This window comes from Pleurodeles waltl, chromosome 1_2 (genome assembly GCF_031143425.1).
Source record: "Pleurodeles waltl isolate 20211129_DDA chromosome 1_2, aPleWal1.hap1.20221129, whole genome shotgun sequence".
NCBI lineage: Eukaryota > Metazoa > Chordata > Amphibia > Caudata > Salamandridae > Pleurodeles > Pleurodeles waltl.
This window is the reverse complement of record NC_090437.1, coordinates 631,937,584-631,959,606: the sequence shown is the minus strand read 5'-3', so window position 1 is coordinate 631,959,606 and position 22,023 is coordinate 631,937,584. Positions and strand designations below refer to the sequence as shown.

The 22,023-nt window shown below is 44.0% G+C and overlaps 1 protein-coding gene across 1 annotated transcript in view; it reads left to right on the top strand.

Moving 5' to 3' along the window:
• Nucleotides 1-22,023, top strand: part of EXOSC9 (exosome component 9) — a 235,145-nt gene that overhangs the window by 117,161 nt on the left and 95,961 nt on the right. Inside the window, exon 8 of the mRNA XM_069242553.1 lies at nucleotides 6,295-6,383. Coding sequence (XP_069098654.1) covers nucleotides 6,295-6,383 — 89 coding nt within the window. The remainder of the gene's footprint in view (nucleotides 1-6,294; nucleotides 6,384-22,023) is intronic.

Below are 22,023 nucleotides of genomic sequence, written 5' to 3'. Positions count from 1 at the left end.
ATCATTGTCCTCTCAAATGCGTAAACACAGGTTTGAAGAGGAGTTACAGACTACTTATGTAGACCATACACAAAAGAGGATCTTCATCCAGAGTGGAACAGGGAAGATTAGCACTCTTCCACCAATCAGGAGAAAAAGGAGACTAGAGTTCCAAACTGAACAACTAACACCACAAGCAAAGGTGGCAAAGAAAGCAACTCCGCCACCCTCTCCTCCACCTGTAACTCAGATCTCACCGGCACAAACTCCGTCACATTCACCGGCTCACACCACCATGAGCCAAGATGACCAAGATGCTTGGGACCTATACAATGCCCCAGTGTCAGACAATAGTCCAGAGTCATACCCTACCAAGCCCTCACCACCTGAGGACAGCACAGCGTATGCGCAGGTGGTAGCTAGGGCAGCAGAATTCCACAACGTGTCGTTACACACAGAACCTGTCGAGGATGACTTCCTTTTTAACACCCTCTCCTCCACCCATAGCAACTACCAAAGCCTGCCTATGCTTCCGGGAATGCTAAGGCACGCGAAGCAAATCTTCAAAGACCCTGTGAAGAGTAGAGCGATCACTCCGAGGGTAGAGAAAAAATATAAAGCACCTCCCACAGACCCTGCTTTTATCACCTCTCAACTGCCACCAGACTCAGTCGTGGTAGGAGCAGCTCGCAAAAGAGCCAATTCACACACATCGGGCGATGCACCACCCCCGGATAAGGAAAGCCAAAAATTCGACGCAGCTGGGAAAAGAGTCGCTGTACAAGCTGCAAGCCAGTGGCGCATCGCAAACTCTCAGGCGCTCCTAGCGCGTTATGACAGACCCATTGGGACGAGATGCAGCATCTCATCGAGCATCTACCCAAAGAATTTCAAAAGCGGGCAAAACAGGTGGTTGAGGAGGGACAAAACATCTCCAATAACCAAATACGCTCCTCTATGGATGCAGCGGACACAGCTGCAAGGACAATAAACACTGCAGTAACCATCAGAAGGCACGCATGGTTACGCACGTCTGGCTTTAAACCAGAAATACAGCAAGCAGTACTCAATATGCCGTTCAACGAACAACAATTGTTCGGACCAGAGGTTGACACGGCGATTGAGACGCTGAAAAAGGACACTGACACAGCCAAGGCCATGGGCGCGCTCTACTCCCCGCAAAGCAGAGGCACTTTCGGCACCTTCCGTAAAACAACCTTCAGAGGGGGGTTTCGGGGTCAGGCCACACAAGCCAGCACCTCACAATCAACACCGTCTACCTACCAGGGACAGTACCAAAGGGGAGGTTTTCGGGGCCAGTACAGAGGGGGACAATTCCCGAGAAACCGGGGAAAATTTCAAAACCCCAACAACCAAACAGTGACTTACAAGTCACTCAACCCCTCCACATAACACCAGTGGGGGGAAGACTAGTCAGTTTTATCAATCGTGGGTGGATATAACAACAGACACTTGGGTCTTAGCAATTATCCGACATGGTTATTGCATAGAATTTCTACAGATCCCTCCAAATATCCCACCAAAAACACAAAAAATTTCAAAACAGCATTTAGACCTCCTAGAAATAGAAGTTCAAGCACTACTGCAAAAAGAAGCAATAGAACTGGTACCATGTACAGAAATAAACACAGGAGTCTATTCACTGTACTTTCTAATACCCAAAAAGGACAAAACACTGAGGCCAATCTTAGATCTCAGAATACTAAACACCTACATCAAATCAGACCACTTTCACATGGTCACGCTACAGGAGGTGTTACCACTGCTAAAGCAACAAGATTACATGACAACCTTAGATCTCAAAGACGCGTATTTCCACATACCGATACATCCTTCGCACAGGAAATACCTAAGGTTTGTATTCAAGGGAATACACTATCAATTCAAAGTCTTACCGTTCGGTATAACAACCGCACCAAGAGTATTTACCAAATGCCTAGCAGTAGTAGCCGCACACATCAGAAGGCAGCAAATACACGTATTCCCGTATCTAGACGATTGGCTAATCAAGACCAACTCGCTAACAAAGTGTTCACAACACACAGAGTATGTCATACAAACCCTCTACAAACTCGGGTTCTCCCTCAACTACAAAAAATCACACATCGTGCCGTGCAAAATACAGCACTACTTAGGAGCGGTAATCAACACAACAAAAGGATTAGCCACTCCGAGTCCACAAAGGGTTCAAAATTTTCACAAGGTCATACAGGCCATGTATCCAACACTAAAAATACAGGCAAAAGTGGTTTTAAAACTCCTAGGCATGATGTCCTCATGCATAGCCATTGTCCCAAACGCAAGACTGCACATGAGGCCCTTACAACAGTGCCTAGCATCACAATGGTCACATGCACAGGGTCACCTTCTAGATCTGGTGTTGATAGACCGCCAAACATACATCTCGCTTCTCTGGTGGAACAGTACAAATTTAAACAAAGGGCGGCCGTTCCAAGACCCAGTGCCACAATACGTAATAACAGATGCTTCCATGACAGGGTGGGGAGCACACCTCGATCACCACAGCATCCAAGGACAATGGGACGTACATCAAACAAAACTGCATATAAATCACCTCGAATTACTAGCAGTGTTCCTGGCGCTAAAAGCATTTCAACCCATCATAACCCACAAATACGTTCTTGTCAAAACAGACAACATGACAACAATGTATTACCTAAACAAGCAAGGGGGAACACACTCGACACAGCTATGTCTCCTAGCACAAAAGATATGGCAATGGGCAATTCACAACCACATTCGCCTAATAGCACAGTTTATTCCAGGGATCCAAAATCAACTGGCAGACAATCTCTCTCGAGATCACCAACAGGTCCACGAATGGGAGATTCACCCCCAAATCCTAAACACTTACTTCAAACTTTGGGGTACACCGCAAATAGACCTATTTGCAACAAAAGAGAACGCAAAATGCCAAAACTTCGCATCCAGGTACCCACACAGACAGTCTCAAGGCAATGCCCTATGGATGAACTGGTCAGGGAAATTTGCATACGCTTTTCCCCCTCTCCCTCTCCTTCCATATCTAGTAAACAAATTGAGTCAAAACAAACTCAAACTCATTTTAATAGCACCAACATGGGCAAGACAACCTTGGTACACAACACTACTAGACCTGTCAGTAGTACCACACGTCAAGTTACCCAACAGGCCAGATCTGTTAACACAACACAACACAAACAGCAGATCAGGCATCCAAACCCAGCATCGCTCAATCTAGCAATCTGGCTCCTGAAATCCTGGAATTCGGACATTTAAACCTCACTCAAGAATGTATGGAAGTCATAAAACAAGCTAGAAGACCATCCACTAGACACTGCTATGCAAGCAAATGGAAAAGGTTTGTTTGCTACTGCCATAATAATCAAGTTCATCCATTACACGCATCCCCAAAAGATGTAGTGGGATACTTACTACACTTACAAAAGTCAAATTTAGCCTTCTCTTCCATTAAAATACACCTTGCAGCAATATCTGCATACCTGCAGATTACCCATTCAACTTCACTGTTTAGGATACCCGCCATTAAAGCATTTATGGAGGGCCTAAAAAGAATAATACCACCAAGAACACCACCTGTTCCTTCATGGAACCTTAACATCGTCTTGACAAGACTCATGGGACCACCTTTTGAACCCATGCATTCTTGCGAAATACAATTCTTAACCTGGAAAGTTGCATTTCTCATTGCCATCACATCTCTAAGAAGAGTAAGTGAAATTCAGGCGTTTACAATACAAGAACCTTTCATCCAAATACACAAAAATAAGGTTGTACTAAGAACCAATCCTAAATTCCTACCAAAGGTTATTTCACCGTTCCACTTAAATCAAACTGTAGAGTTGCCAGTGTTCTTCCCACAGCCAGACTCAGTAGCTGAAAGGGCACTACATACATTAGATGTCAAAAGAGCACTAATGTACTACATCGACAGAACAAAGGAGGTTAGGAAAACAAAACAACTGTTTATTGCATTTCAAAAACCTCATACAGGAAACCCAATATCAAAACAAGGTATAGCCAGATGGATAGTTAAGTGCATCCAAACCTGCTATCTTAAAGCAAAGAGACAACTGCCCATTACACCAAGGGCACACTCAACCAGAAAAAAAGGCGCTACCATGGCATTCCTAGGAAATATTCCAATGCACGAAATATCTAAGGCAGCCACATGGTCCACGCCTCACACATTTACTAAACACTACTGTGTAGACGTGCTATCCGCACAACAAGCCACAGTAGGTCAAGCCGTACTGAGAACTTTGTTTCAGACTACTTCCACTCCTACAGGCTGAGCCACTGCTTTTGGGGAGATAACTGCTTACTAGTCTATGCACAACATGTGTATCTGCAGCAACAGATGCCATCGAACTGAAAATGTCACTTACCCAGTGTACATCTGTTCGTGGCATTGGTCGCTGCAGATTCACATGTGCCCACCCGCCTCCCCGGGAGCCTGTAGCCGTTGGAAGTTATCTTCAACATTTGTACATTTGTATATATATATATATTACTTAACCTTAATTTGTACATACTTATTCATTCCATTGCATGGGCACTATTACTAACACACACAACTCCTACCTCACCCTCTGCGGGGAAAACAATCTAAGATGGAGCCGACGCCCATGCGCAATGGAAGCAAAGAGGAGGAGTCCCTCGGTCTCGTGACTCGAAAGACTTCTTCGAAGAAAAACAACTTGTAACACTCCGACCCAACACCAGATGGCGGACTATGCACAACATGTTAATCTGCAGCGACCAATGCCACGAACAGATGTACACTGGGTAAGTGACATTTTCAATCTATATTTACATTAGCATGGACATCTCTTATTTTTTACCTATGTACTCTATCACTCCTTCCTGTATCCTCTCAGGGAAAACAATTTAACAATAGAGTCGATGCCCATGCGGAATGGAACCAAAGAGGAGGTGTCACTTGATCTCGTGACTCGAAAACACTTCTTCGAAGAAAAACAACTTGTAACACTCCGAGCCCAACACTAGATGGCAAGGTAATGCACAGCATGTGAATCTGCAGCGGAACATGCCACGAACAGATGTACACTGGCTAAGTGACATTTTCCTTATATGTGTATTTGTTTTATGCACATTGGACAAGATTTATAAGCATGTTATTTGGTAGTATTTTTTAAAGGATTTCAATGCTCGCACCCATCATCCACGGCGGGCATAACATTTATTAGGAGTACTGCTGGCTATTCAGAATCAAGCATGTGAATTTATGAAAGATCCAATACTGGATAGGAAAACAAGTTACTTACCTGTAACTACAGTTATCCAGTATTGGTATCTTTAATAAATTCCCATGCGAACCACCCTCCTCCCTTTAGAGGCTTTTATTTCCTTCTCAGGTCATAGTCTTCACTCTTGTGCTAGAAAATCTGAGGGAAAGAGCCTCTCTGGAGAGTATTATAGAGGGTGCTGGTGCCTGATTGGCCAGGAGCCTGGTTTGGGTCCTTTTCACAAAAGGACAGAGATAGGCTATATGAGTCATTTGGATTAGCATTATAGCCTATTGAAAAAAATGGTTGTGCTTATTGCTTTTCATGTACCGTGGGACTCCCACTTTGACGACAGAGATGATTCAAGCATGTGAATTTATGAAAGCTACCAATACTGGATCACGGTAGTTATAGGTAAGTAACTTGTTTACTTACCTCATTCATCCTTGAAGTAGCAAGCGCTTGTTAGCGGTTCAGTGAAATGTCTTGATTTATTTTTTCTTTAAAAAAATCTATATCTCTGGAACCCTCATGAATCTTTATGGTATCTTATTCGTGAGTATCATGTTTCCTTCTTCAGTTGCTTTGGTGATGTTCAAATGCTTTAAACTTGTTCCTTCGATGAAGCCTGACTGCCCGAGGCCACAGCTACCCATGATTGAGCTAAGGTTTGACAAACAAAACCTGACTGGCCCTAAGAAAGATTGGTAGTGTGTTACACAGTGAGGTCTCGCAACCACACCGTATAATAGACCTCATTTCCTCACAGTGCCCAGTTTGGTTTAAAGATGATTGCCTAAATCTGTGGCTGTCTTAGCAATAAAGGACATGTAATTGGTACTCAGATCTTCAGTATCTTTCATGTTAATTCTGTAAAGGTGTTAAAAAGACGTCCATCCTCCCACCAAAGGCTACATTTCCCAGACTTTGTGCTACCAATGTGCATTAGCAAATGATAAAGATTTATGCTGAACACTGCTGGTTTAGCTGAAGTGTCATTTTCACTCATTTTATTTCAATGCAGATTCTGAGATGTAGTAAAATAGCCAGTGTGAAGGTGGCAGAAATCACAGAATTGATCATGAAGTCCCTTGAGAACGACAAAAGAGCTAGGTACGTTGACTTAAAGCATTGAAGCGCATAGCCATCACAGGTTGCTGGTGTTTGTTTTGCGGAGCTGCCAAGCCTGTTGTTTTTTTTTCTCTTTGTAAAGCATTTATCATAAAATGTGTGTTACTAACATAGTCATATTGCCTCCACTAAAGCAATATAAAGTTTCCAGGCATTTTAAAATAGGTGGCTGCTATAAAGATTTTATTACATTTCATGGTTACCTTCAATTGTCCAGTTCATTTATTGCTCTTGATCATCTTGACCATTCACTGTGCCTCTTTCCCTGAACAAAATGGCATTCTTAATTTCCTTTGTGATGACAGACCTTCATCGGCGGCACAAGAATAGTTTATTATCTAGCATTGGGTCTTTCTTATATTACCATGCCTGAATCATTCCTAGTCATCAGACTGGGCATCCCTGGCAGCTTTAAATGGCAGTTAACAGTGTTGAAATGGCAATGGGCCTTACCAGTGTTTGTTTAGTAGCACAGCCCCCTAATTAATTTGAAGCAACCCGAACTTGGACTGATGAAGTGAAGGTGCTAAGCTCTTCTACTTACCACTCCTAGAGGCCACCATAACACAGATGTCTAACACATTGTTTTAGGGTGTTCCTGAGAAGAGCTTTGTTCTTACCTTTTACCGAACTTATCCTGATACTTTCTGGTCTGCCCTGGAACTTGGCCAGCCCTGTCTTCAGCTTTCAGAGTACTATGAGTTGTTTATAGGTTAATGTTCTAGGAATTTCCATTTTTTTCTGAATATTTCCTCTGTCACCAGCTACCATCATGACTGACAGAGAGAAGGAACATCTCTTTTCAAATCCTCCTCTATGTATGGTTAGGAAAAAAGCTACATCTATGAACAACATGGGCAATGAGCAAATTTACGGACTTATCCAGCACACAAGGCTTTACACTTTCTTTGACATTCACATCCTCCCTACTCCCCCACCAATATCCTGCATCTCATCGTGGCTATACCGACTGTGATTTGGAAGGTGCCTGTTAGATTTCTGACAATCTTACAAAAGATGTGGGACAAGTTTCAGCAACTGCTCCTTCAGCAGCCTGCTGGACAGTCTGCCCGCTTCCACCTCCTCTACTGCCTCTGCTACTACCTCCACTATCAACACCTCCTACATCACCCCCACCCACAACTCCTCTGGTGGACTGGCCTCCAAGGACAGTCACACAGACATTGGTCCCGCCAAATCCTAAAGATATGTGAGATGATGATTCTTATGATGCAGTGTATTTTGTTTTTGAGCAAGTCAATGAGGGTAATGAGGAGTGGGTTGATTATCTTATATCAATGGAAGGTAACAAATCACGCATCCAGCCAGATTCACCTCTGGATGACGTAGTCGGTTTCCATGCACTAAAAAGTTACATCTACTGCCGACCTCTGTGCAGCAAACAGTATTAGCAGTGGGGCTCTGTTTAGAGAAGTAGTACAGGGCCTCAGAAACATCCCTGGCCTGCCTTATAAGCCGTCCCATACAAGACTCTGTTATGTCTGTGGCCCAGCACAGATCAGAGTATCTGTTAATGCCTTCATCTGCACCTCCTGGTGTGTATGGCAGACTAGTTGATAATTTGGGCTGTAGACTTGGTTCAACAGTGACAATATCAATCCAGGACGCAGGCATCTCAGCAATTTTTAGGCTGTTATGATCACCAGATGTGGCATGACATCTTGATACTTATTGGCCTCATACGGGAGAATAAGCGGGATATTGCTAAAGCTGTTGTCAAAGAGGGTGCAACATCTTCAGCTGCCATCATTAATGCTGCAATGGATGTTTTAAATACGGTCTTCGACCGAGGAGAAAAGCACCTTTATGAAGAAAATGATGATGAATGTGAGCTATATGTTTCCATCTAAAAGTCCTAACAAAAATACTAGATATGCTGTACGGTGGAGTCGTCCTATTTGGGAAACATGTTGATGACACCTTGCAAAATGCGGATATGGCAAAATCTTTTGGAGCCTTTGTTGGGGCGGAAAAGTCTACTGCATGCTGAAGGATGTGCACCCCTGCCCTGAATGTCCCAGCTTCCTGGATAATGGGACCCCGTGACTTAGGCCTGTCTCACCGTAATGCAGTCTTGTTAGACCAGCTAGGGTGCACTGAATACTTTAGTCAAAGTGATACAGGGCTACTGCCCTTACCTCTAGTTAAATGACACAGCGCAATGGTGGCAGAATACCCGTTTTGTGTTTCATAGCAATCACTAGTGTGAACAGGCCCTTTTATTGCCTAGGTTGGCAGCACTGCTGCTGCCAGTCGATTATGTGAGTATCGCCAGGACAGGGGATTTGCCCACATATTGGTAGCCAGGAGTCCAGGATTTGATTTGGCACAAGCTGTGTGCATACTCTGAAAGAGTGCTTGTATTGCACTCCTGTTGAATTTTGGAGAGTTTCACTAAATATGGCCATCTTATTAAAACGTGATGACTCTGTGCCAGCAAACATCTCCGTGATGCTGCAATTCTGTTTTGTTCGCATCTCCCTTTGGTAACGCCCCACAGAGGACCTCTGTGCATGCCTTAGCTACTCTTGTCCACCCTTGGGTTGCCCTAGCAGAGTCATGCGGATCCGTGGAGCAGTTGTTCAACAGCAGCAGTGCCCAGAGCTGACTCCATCTCATGCAGTAACCTGTGAGGAATACAAGCAATCTGGTTCTGTTTGCAGTCTGTGTGGTGAGACCAACGCTGGCGTGATAACTTTTTTCACAGTTGTCGATTCCCATTGTATATCAACATCCAACACTTGCCACATGTTAAAACCATAGGCCAGTAATGTTGTTTAGGTACAAAACAACTGAGTATAATAGCACAGCTACTAGGTGCAGGATGCCTCTGCTACAGATCGAGGCACCAGCATGTGCAGACACTGCAGTTGAGAACAACCATTAGCAAAGCCAGTAGGTCTTGCCTGTGCAAGAGCTCATGGCTTTGCCAGGAATTTACCCATGCTGTTCACCACCGTGGCAGCTGTTTAGCATGGCTAAAAGTTAGTGGTATGGAGAAGAGTGGCCTGGACTGTTGTAGAGTAGAATGGCAAAAAGTAGAGGAAAGTTGTAGAGTGGAGTGGCAGAGTGTGTTGTGTATTGGTAGTGGTATTGCAGCATTGTACGCCGGCGATTTCATCGTAGAATGGAGTGGTGTGGAGTGCTGCAAAGCGGGGTAGAGTTACGCAGATTAGAGTGCAGTGGCATAGTGGTGCAGAGTGGAGTAAGGTTGAGTGATGCAGAGGGCTGTGGTGTAGAGTTGAGTGGCACAGACTGCAGTGGCGTACAGTGTCGAGTCGGGGTTGCATAGAGTACAGTGGTGTAGGGTATAGTGCCATGCAATTCAGTGGCGTAGAGTGCAGTGGAGTAGTGCAGAGTTCAGTGGCAGAAAGTGCAGAGTTGCAGAGAAGAGTTGTCAGTACAGGGGTGTCGAGTGGCATAGAACACAGAGATGGGGCTTAGAGTGCATTGAGTGCAATTGTGGAGAGTGCATTGGCATAGAGAAATTACTTCAGAGTAGAGTGAAGTGGTGTAGAGTTGAGTGGTGCAGGGTAGAGTGCAGTTGCCTAGTGTGGCATAGAGTGCAGTGATGTAGAGTAGATTAAAGTGGCATGGGGTGTATTGCCATAAATTGAAGTGTTATAGAGTGTCATAGAGTACCGTGGCGTAGAGTGGAGTTGTGCAGAGTAGATTGGTTTGGCCTAGACTGGAGTGCTGTAGAGTGCAGTGGTGTAGAGTAGAGTGGCCAAGAGTGCGTAGAGTAGGGAGGCGTAGAAATTGCATCACCTAGTTTAATTACTTGTTTTGATCATGTTTGTAGGAAATTGCCCTTTTGACATGGTCACCCCCACTTTTTGCCACTTGTACTGAGGTTTTTTGACTAAAGGTGTACTGGGTTTTGTCTAACTAGGTAAACTATTCTAATTGTTTCCAATTGGCGCACCCTTTAACACCTCTGGAAGACCCGAGGTAAATTGTACACATGGTACTGAGGGCATGGGTACTGAAAAGGGTCCCTAAGAGCTGCAGCATGTATTATGCCACCCTAAGGACCCCCCTGCCCCCCCCCCCCCCCTTACAAATTGCATGCAGACTGCCATTGAAGGCTGGATGACATGGTGCAAGCCATGTGTGAAAACACAACATGGCACATTAATTATGTGTCATGCCAAAGTCACCCTACGAACCGTGGGTACTTACCTGCAGGCAGGCCTGATTCCGAGTACCCCCTGTCTCCATAGGAGCCCACGTTAAGTTTGCTCATCTTTCACCTCTGCACCCGGCTGGCCCAGTGTTGCTGGTGGTGGGTGTTTGGGGTTAACTTGAACCTCGACTGGTGGACTTCCTAAAACCCAGACTGAAACTAAGTCGAATTCTTACCTGCAAATGAAACTAACTTTTCTTTCCCCTAGTAACTGTTTCTGAAAATTGCACTGTGTCCATTTTTAAAAACAGATAATTGCCAATATTTCAAAAACTTTATGACTTATCGATTTCAAACAAAGTACTGTTGATACATGTGTGACCCACTAATCTATTGAAGTACTTACCTGCAACTTGAATCTTGTGGTTCGACAAATAAAGAAAATATAATTTTGCTATATAAAAGCCATTGGTCTGGAGTTAAGTCATTGAGTGTGTGCTTCTTCTATTGTCTGTGTGTGTACAACAAATGCTTTGCAGTACCCTCTGATAAGCCTAACTGCTCGACCACACTACCACAAAAGAGAGCATTAGTATTATCTACTTTAGCCTCTATTAAGCCTCTGTGGAACCCCTGGACTCTATGCACACTATATCTCATTTTGAGATAGTATATACAGAGCCGGCTTCCTACACTTGTGTGACAAGTCTAGACACCACCGCTGCCAAAATCGACCTACCCACTGTGGGACGATGGAACTGACAAGGCGGACCAAGAGCTTGGGCCTACTGTCTTCATAGACTTGTCACCAAATCCCCCTCTGCAGCCCGTTTCTAGGTGGCCCCCTTTCTGTGCCAACGGTGTGGCGCAAGGCTACCAACTCACCTAGCACCTCTGCACCTGGACACCCCAGGGCAGGTAAACCCAAACTGCTTGTGGTTCATGTGTCCTTGATCCCCCTAGCACCTTCAGTCCTAAAGGGGACCCCGATATGCGTTTGAAAATACTTGTATGCAGTATATGCTTCTTTCTTCACAGGAAAGCATTACCGTGTAAAAAGTGCTAACTCGAACACTACTTACCAAGTACTGAAGATCTTGATGGCTAAAATAATATAAAACAAACATTTGCCATTGAATAGGTCTTGCATTTGCTTGAATTGGAGTTATTGGCATTGTAAATGCATAACTGAACTTTTCTTGCCACATAATTTGGTCCTCTCGGCCACATAATTCCAGTGGCCCTGCATATAACTAAGGGGCTACCACCCTACTGGAATAATATTTCAAACAAAGCCCTTAAAACACAAACGTCTCCCAACTGTAAAACAAAAGTTCGAGCTATAAGGGAGCTTAAAAAACACTGAATGGTGGGAGATGTTATTATTTTAAGGTCCCCACTAACCTAGTGTTGGGATAATCTAGACAGAAAGAGCACGTTGTGTTGAACGTTTTGAAGGTGGTCCCATTTTCCTAGGACCACTTCAGGCTGAGTTATGAGGAAAAATGTTTTGTAAAAGAAATGCCCTGCAAAGCACTATAGGACGAGCTTCTGAGTGGCACAAATATTGTAGTATGTTGACTGTAATGCTCAGAACAGCCCCTAGAGAACAACATAATAAAAATAGCATTTGTAAGAAACCTGGTTATGTAACCTTATAGTTAACCCCTAGAGGGCATACCATATGTAACTGATTGGCAGTAAGTAATGCAGTGTAACCTTATATTCAGCCCCTAGACTGCATGTTGCATTACAAATTTTCAGAACTAGAAGGCCTACTGCAGTAATATTACAAATATTACAAACAAGGCCCTTAAAACACAAACTACTCCCAGCTGTAAAACAAAAGTTCCATCCAGGAGAGAGCTTAAAAAGACACTGAAGGGTGAGAGGGGTTATTATTTTGGGGTCCCCACTAACCTAGTGGGAGACCTAGTGATGAGTAGTTAGAAAGAGCACCTCGTGTTGAACGTTTTGAAGTTGGTCCCACTGAACTAGGATCACCAGAGGCTGAGTAATGGGACAAATTGTTTTGTAAAAGGAAAGCCCTGCAAAGCATTATGGGGCGAGTTTCCCAGAGTGCAGTGAATATTGTAGTATTGGCTCTCTCACTATGCTGGGGGAGCCGCTTTGATGATTTCTGTGTTTTTTATTAAAACATTTACCAATTACAAGGGTTTTTTAAAAGCCATGGAGCGCGAAGGGAGAGGCAAAATTGAAATGACTCCTATTAGGTAACAGTGTGAACAATGTGATGAGCACTCAAATACCGCTGATCGAGTTCCCACTGGTCGCGCTCTATGAAAACTTCAAAGCGTCATTGAGGGCGAAGGGGGGGGAAACAAAAGAAAAAAGTAGTTTGCCCTTGCTAAAGTATATCAGCAATCGTGCAGTAATCCAAGTAACAGGGTCAGTCTGCAAGGCGTAACAAAATAGCCTCAAGGCGGGACAAACGTAAAGCATTTACCAGTGACATCAAGGGATTTTTGAAAGGCAAGCCCAGGATCGAATTAAAGTGGTGGGCATGAGATGGGCATGGTTAAAGCCCACAGACTCGATTACAACAGATTGAAATGCATCGTTTGTGCGCTATGCTCATCCTAAAAACATGCTATTTTTCTAAACTGGTCTTGAGTTTCTTCTTGAATGTGTCTCATTTCTTGACTATTCAACAAATACTTAGCATTACCCTCTGATACCTCTAAGCTGCTCGCCCACACTACCACAAAAGAGAGCATTTATTAATTTAATATCTGTAAACCAACAACAGTTGTCTATACTATGTGCATAGTGTATCCCTACATTTGTTACTTTGTATAGATCGCCATCTTCCTACCATATTAAAGTATTTGTTTCCAAAACACTTCAGAAATAAATAAAAATGTGCTTCATTTGTGCGTTCATAATTCTGATATATTCTGAAATACTTACACAGTTCATTTAAATGTTGTGTGGTAAAAAAAACAAAAAAAAAACACTTGTTCGTTTCCCCACTATCCAGTAAGGTTTTCACTTAAATCCTCTCACTTTGAAGTTAGAGATAGAAAAGTAAACAAGCTCTCTTGGAAGACAGCGCCTGCCATTTGACTTCGATCTTTAAATGCACAGCAAGTGTGACAAGATAAGAACAAGATTTACAGCTCTGTCTACAGAAAGGGAGAACTCTGAAGGCTCTGTGAATAAGGTTTTGGGAAAAGGACTGAACCCAAGCTGGACTGCCTAAACAAAGCCAGCAGGTGGAAAGAAAGAAAATGTGAATTACAAACCACAAAGCCAATGGCAAGCAACGGGCAGAATGCATTCCTAGGTCAACTTTCTAAATCTCCCCAAGATGTCTTTAGCAAACTAGGTAGACTGCCACCTAAAAAGGATAATTATTTCTGAGTTTAGGCGCTCTGCTTCTGGCTTAATCTCCCTCTCTGAACCAGCTTGTGAAGTGTACTGTGCATGTACTTCTCCATTGTCACCAAAAGGAGGCAGCAGAGGACAGACCGGAAATAGGAAGGGGCACGATACATAGAGACTTTGAGTGCTCAGGAAAAAAAAACTCCAAAAGTACAAAACTTAATCAAAAACAGAAAGAGGAGAAAAGAGAGGAGCCCACTGTCCCCTCCTCTCTGATGTGGAAATGCCATGGCAGCTGAATGTAAACGGGGCTCAATGAGGTGTGCCCTGGATCTCTTAAGCTGACACTTGATATTCAGGAGGGTGAAGTCGCACACCTGAGCCTATCTGGAGAAACACAGGAGTCCTAGTGCTTAGGAGGTGGCTAAAGGTGTGGGCAAAGCCAGAGAAAGGCTGCTACAATTTGCTACTAGGGTCCTGCTGCCAGAACTGCCTGCTCTTCAGGTCTGGCACATAGGTGCATCTCAGTGGGTACCTGTTCTTGCACCTTTAATACCATGAACATTGCACACAAATCTTTGTACCCTGTGGTGTTCCCAATCTCTTGGAGCATTGCACTTTTTATGGACAGTAGGGGGGGTGTAGAAGTTAGTGGCATTTTATTTAGCTTTGGAATCTATCCCCATGTGGTCAGGATACTATGACCCAGCTCCAGCATTTTCTGTTACAAAATGTTGCTAATATTGCAAATGCCGATACAGAGACCACTCTGCAAGGCATTGTTTCTTCATACTCAGTCAAAATCCCCTTCAAAGCACCACCAACCCTGCTAAAAACCCCTCTTCAAATGCCCGTTTGCAAAGTACCATTGTAATGGCCTTATTAAAACCCCAACCAGCACCCATCATCATACTCCCATCCAGACTACTGTGCAAAGCCACGGCAAAAATATATATTGTCACAACTCTAAAAATCTCTCTCCACCAGTGCCACTGGAATAATAAAATTTTGTTGCTGTACATAATTATGGATTTGACACATAATCCATCATGTGCTGCATAATTTGCATATTTTAACAAAAGTGTTTTTCTAGTTCAAATGAAGTTAAAGTTATTAAAAGCACAACAGCACATGTTGCTACTCAGTGGAAGACTCATCACAGTGGTTGACTGGTCACCTTTTAGTTGCTTATTGCTGAAGTTGGGTGTTAAACTGTAAATATTTGCCCAGGCAGTATTAACATGTATTTAAATGGCAAAATAATCAAATTATACTATTACAAAATGTGCCGCGTTAAGTCACAAAATTAGCATTTGCTTTTTGCGTAATTTAGTCAACCCTGATGCATAATTAGGTGTTCGGTGGCATGTGTAGCTGCAGATACACATGCTGTGCATAGTCCACCATCTGGTGTTGGGTCGGAGTGTTACAAGTTGTTTTTCTTCGAAGAAGTATTTTCGAGTCACGAGACCGAGGGACTCCTCCTACTTTGGTTCCATTGCGCATGGGCGTCGACTCCATGTTAGATTGTTTTTTTTCCGCCATCGGATTCGGACGTGTTCCTTTTCGCTCCGTGTTTCGGGTCGGAAAGTTAGTCAGAATCAACGGAAAATTTGTCGGTATTGTTTTGTTCGGTATCGGGTTAGATTAGAATCGACACCGAATCTTGAAGAGCTCCGGTAGCCCTTCGGGGTAATTTCGATCCCCCGTCGGGGCCTGGTCGGCCCGACCGCGTGCAAGATCGAGACTGATGGAACGGACCCCGTTCCGATTCTGTCCTAAATGCCACGGTAAATATCCCTATACAGACCAACATTTGGTCTGTAACTTGTGCCTGTCACCCGAGCACAGAGAAGAAACGTGTGAGGCCTGTCGAGCGTTTCGGTCCAGAAAAACGCTCCGAGACCGAAGAGCCAGAAGGTTGCAGATGGCGTCCACGCCGACAGGACAACAACGGTTCGAGGAAGAGGGAGAAGAAGAAACATTCTCCATCCACGAATCGGATTCCGAAGAATTCGACGTCGAAGAAACCGTGAGTAAGACGTCGAAACAAGCATCACACACAAAAACAGAAAAGGCCCAGGGGACGCCACTGCCGACAGGCCATGGCTCAACCCATAAAGTAGGTGACCGTCCATCGGCACCGAAAAAAGGCAAGCTGGTGCCGAGATCGTCCGACTCAGATCGAGACACAGGCACGCAGCAATCTCGGGACCGAGAAACTGCCGCAGAAAAGGGTCAACACCGAGGCAGCGGCGCCGAGGCTGCTCGGCACAGAGATAGCGGCACCGAAGATGGTCGACGCCAAGAAGGTTCGACACCGAAAAAGAGGAAAATCTATTCGGAGCCGAAAACAACAAAAGACACGGTTTCGGTGCCAAAACGCCCAGCAACCGAACCGAAAGCCAGTTCCTACTCAGAGGAACACTCACTGTCCTCCCAACTTCAAAAACACAGATTTGAGGAGGAATTACAAACAACAGCTGTAGATCACACGCAAAAGCGGATCTTTATACAAAGTGGTACAGGGAAGATCAGCACCCTTCCCCCAATCAGAAGAAAAAGGAAACTAGATTTCCATCAACAAGAAAAAACACCACAAGCAAAAGTGGTGAAGAAGGTAACTCCACCACCCTCTCCACCACCGGCAACTCATATATCACCGGCACAGACTCCGTCACAATCACCAGCTCATACCACCATGAGCCAAGATGACCAGGACGCATGGGATCTTTATGACGCCCCAGTATCGGACAATAGCCCCGAGTCGTACCCCACTAAGCCCTCACCACCTGAGGACAGTACAGCGTATGCTCAGGTGGTAGCTAGGGCAGCAGAGTTTCATAACGTATCGCTACATTCAGAGCCTATCGAGGATGACTTCCTTTTTAACACCCTGTCCTCCACCCATAGCAATTATCAAAGCCTTCCTATGCTCCCGGGAATTCTAAGGCACGCTAAACAAATCTTTAAGGAGCCAGTTAAAAGCAGAGCGATAACCCCAAGGGTGGAGAAGAAATACAAGGCACCACCCACAGACCCTGCTTTTATTACATCACAACTGACACCAGATTCAGTTGTCGTAGGAGCAGCTCGTAAAAGAGCCAACTCGCACACATCAGGCGACGCACCACCTCCTGACAAGGAGAGACGAAAGTTTGATGCAGCCGGGAAAAGAGTTGCAGTGCAAGCTGCAAATCAGTGGCGCATCGCCAACTCGCAGGCACTCCTAGCGCGATATGACAGAGCCCATTGGGACGAGATGCAGCATCTCATCGAGCACCTCCCCAAAGAATTCCAACAACGGGCAAAACAAGTGGTTGAAGAGGGACAAAACATATCCAACAACCAAATCCGTTCTTCCATGGATGCAGCAGATACAGCTGCAAGAACTATAACTACTGCTGTAACGATAAGAAGGCACGCATGGCTGCGCACATCCAGCTTCAAACCTGAGATACAACAGGCAGTGCTCAATATGCCGTTCAATGAACAACAATTGTTTGGACCAGAAGTGGACACTGCAATTGAAAAATTAAAGAAAGACACTGACACAGCTAAAGCCATGGGCGCACTCTATTCCCCGCAGGGCAGAGGCACATTTGGCACATTTCGCAAAACTACTTTCAGAGGAGGGTTTCGAGGTCAAGCCACACAAGCCAGCACCTCACAAACAACACCGTCTACCTACCAGGGACAGTATCAAAGGGGAGGCTTTCGGGGCCAATACAGAGGGGGCCAATTCCCACGAAACCGGGGAAAATTTCAAGGGCCCAAAACCCCTCAAAACAAGCAGTGACTCACAAGTCACTCAACCCCTTCACACAACACCAGTGGGGGGAAGACTAAGCCAGTTCTACAATTCTTGGGAGGAGATAACAACAGACACTTGGGTCTTAGCAATTATCCAACATGGTTATTGCATAGAATTTCTCAAACTCCCTCCAAACGTCCCACCGAAATCACACAAAATGTCCAAACAGCATTTAGACCTTCTAGGACTAGAAGTTCAAGAATTACTGCAAAAAGACGCAATAGAATTAGTACCAAAAACACAAAAGAACACAGGAGTTTACTCACTGTACTTTCTAATACCGAAAAAGGACAAAAGTCTGAGACCAATATTGGATTTCAGAACACTAAACACCTACATCAAATCAGACCACTTTCACATGGTCACGTTACAAGACGTAATACCACTACTGAAACAGCAAGACTACATGACAACGTTAGATCTAAAAGACGCGTATTTCCATATACCGATACATCCCTCGCACAGGAAATACCTAAGGTTCGTATTCGAAGGAATACATTACCAATTCAAAGTGTTGCCATTCGGAATAACAACAGCACCAAGAGTCTTTACAAAATGTCTAGCAGTAGTAGCTGCACATATCAGGAGGCAGCAAATACACGTGTTCCCGTACCTAGACGATTGGTTAATCAAAACCGACTCGCTAACAAAGTGTTTACACCACACAGATTATGTTATACAAACCCTTTACAAACTGGGTTTCTCCATCAACTATGCAAAGTCACACCTTTTGCCGTGTCAAACACAGCAATACTTAGGAGCGACAATCAACACAACAAAAGGGATAGCCACTCCAAGTCCACAAAGGGTTCAAAATTTTCACAAGGTAATACAAGCTATGTATCCAACACAAAAGATACACGCAAAGATGGTCTTAAAACTCCTAGGCATGATGGCCTCATGCATAGCCATTGTCCCAAACGCAAGATTGCACATGCGGCCCTTACAACAGTGCCTAGCATCACAATGGTCACATGCACAGGGTCACCTTCTAGATCTGGTGTTGATAGACCGCCAAACATACATCTCGCTTCTATGGTGGAACAGTACAAATTTAAACAAAGGGCGGCCTTTCCAAGACCCAGTGCCACAATACGTGATAACAACAGATGCTTCCATGACAGGGTGGGGAGCACACCTCAATCAACACAGCATCCAAGGACAATGGGACGTACATCAAAGAAAGTTTCATATAAATCACCTAGAATTGTTAGCAGTATTTCTAGCGTTGAAAGCATTCCAACCGATGATAACCCACAAATACATTCTTGTCAAAACAGACAACATGACGACAATGTATTATTTAAACAAACAGGGGGGAACACACTCGACACAGTTGTGTCTCCTCACACAAAAAATATGGCATTGGGCAATTCACAACCACATTCGCCTAATAGCACAGTTTATTCCAGGGATCCAGAACCAGCTAGCAGACAATCTCTCTCGGGATCACCAACAGGTCCACGAATGGGAAATTCACCCCCAAATCCTGAACACTTACTTCCAAATGTGGGGAACACCTCAAATAGATCTATTTGCAACAAAAGAAAACGCAAAATGCCAAAACTTCGCATCCAGGTACCCACACCAGCAATCTCAAGGCAATGCTCTATGGATGAATTGGTCAGGGATATTTGCATACGCTTTTCCCCCTCTCCCTCTCCTTCCATATCTAGTAAACAGATTGAGTCAAAACAAACTCAAACTCATTCTAATAGCACCAACATGGGCAAGACAACCTTGGTATACAACACTACTAGACCTGTCAGTAGTACCTCATGTCAAACTACCCAACAGGCCAGATCTGTTAACACAACACAAGCAACAAATCAGGCATCCAAACCCAGCATCGCTGAATCTAGCAATTTGGCTCCTGAAATCCTAGAATTTGGACACTTAAACCTCACACAGGAATGTATGGAGGTCATAACACAAGCTAGAAGGCCATCCACTAGACACTGCTATGCAAGTAAATGGAAAAGATTTGTTTGCTACTGCCATAATAATCAAGTTCACCCATTACATGCATCTCCAAAAGATGTTGTAGGGTATTTACTACATTTGCAAAAGTCAAATCTAGCTTTCTCTTCCATAAAGATACATCTCGCAGCAATATCTGCATACCTGCAAATTACTCATTCAACTTCCCTATTTAGAATACCTGTCATTAAAGCATTTATGGAAGGCCTAAAAAGAATGATACCACCAAGGACACCACCTGTTCCTTCATGGAACCTCAATATTGTCTTAACAACTCATGGGTCCACCTTTCGAACCCATGCACTCTTGCGAAATGCAATATCTAACGTGGAAAGTTGAATTTCTCATTGCCACTACATCTCTAAGAAGAGTAAGTGAAATTCAGGCATTTACTATACAAGAACCATTCATTCAAATACATAAAAATAAGGTAGTTCTAAGAACCAACCCAAAATTCTTACCAAAGGTCATCTCACCGTTCCACTTAAATCAAACGGTAGAATTGCCAGTGTTCTTTCCACAGCCAGACTCAATAGCTGAAAGAGCACTACATACATTAGACATTAAAAGAGCACTAATGTACTACATTGACAGAACAAAACTAATTAGGAAAACAAAACAACTATTTATTGCATTTCAAAAACCTCATACAGGAAATCCAATATCAAAACAAGGTATAGCTAGATGGATAGTTAGGTGCATCCAAACCTGCTATCTTAAAGCAAAGAGACAACTGCCCATTACACCAAGGGCACACTCAACCAGAAAGAAAGGTGCTACCATGGCCTTTCTAGGAAATATTCCAATGAACGAAATATGTAAGGCAGCAACATGGTCTACGCCTCACACATTCACCAAGCACTACTGTGTAGACGTGCTATCTGCACAACAAGCCACAGTAGGTCAAGCTGTACTAAGAACTTTATTTCAAACTACTTCCACTCCTACAGGCTGAACCACCGCTTTTGGGGAGATAACTGCTTACTAGTCTATGCACAGCATGTGTATCTGCAGCTACACATGCCACCGAACGGAAAATGTCACTTACCCAGTGTACATCTGTTCGTGGCATTAGTCGCTGCAGATTCACATGCGCCCACCCGCCTCCCCGGGAGCCTGTAGCCGTTTGGAAGTAATCTTCAACATTTGTACATTTACTAAACACTACTGTGTAGACGTGCTATCCGCACAACAAGCCACAGTAGGTCAAGCCGTACTGAGAACTTTGTTTCAGACTACTTCCACTCCTACAGGCTGAGCCACTGCTTTTGGGGAGATAACTGCTTACTAGTCTATGCACAACATGTGTATCTGCAGCAACAGATGCCATCGAACTGAAAATGTCACTTACCCAGTGTACATCTGTTCGTGGCATTGGTCGCTGCAGATTCACATGTGCCCACCCGCCTCCCCGGGAGCCTGTAGCCGTTGGAAGTTATCTTCAACATTTGTACATTTGTATATATATATATATATTACTTAACCTTAATTTGTACATACTTATTCATTCCATTGCATGGGCACTTACTAACACACACAACTCCTACCTCACCCTCTGCGCGGAAAACAATCTAAGATGGAGCCGACGCCCATGCGCAATGGAAGCAAAGAGGAGGAGTCCCTCGGTCTCGTGACTCGAAAGACTTCTTCGAAGAAAAACAACTTGTAACACTCCGACCCAACACCAGATGGCGGACTATGCACAACATGTGAATCTGCAGCGACCAATGCCACGAACAGATGTACACTGGGTAAGTGACATTTTCATTTCCTCCGCCCACTCACTTAGCTGGATCAGTAAACATTTTAAAAAAGATTGCCCCCCACATCTAAGAGGGCAAACTGACTGTAGTTTCCTGGACGTTTTTGATCTTCCTTTTTGAATTATGGTACTACAATACTTCCCGTCAATGAAGGGGGAAGTTTTTCTTTTTTTATTTTTTTTTTATTTATTTTTTTAGTTCCATAGCAGCTTTTAAAAAACAGGAATTATATTTACTCCAAGTAAGTGCATCTTGTTTGATTACCGAAATTGGAATTTCATCAGGCCTCGTTACGGCCGAGCTATGCCTTCCTCTAATGGCTAACTCAATTCTCAAATGGAGGATTACACACGTGTACTCCCTTATGTAATATGCAGTTTAGCCTCTACAGCATTAGCAGCACAAAGTTCAAAGATAGTCAATCCAGCTTGCCTCATCAATGACGGTGGGTAAAGATCTACATCCTTTTGCGACCAGCAACCAAAAACAACTTGTCTGACCCTTTACTGCCTCTTCTCTTAAACTAGCTCAGTCTCTCTCAAGCTTCTGTTTTAATACGAGCCTTCAGACGCC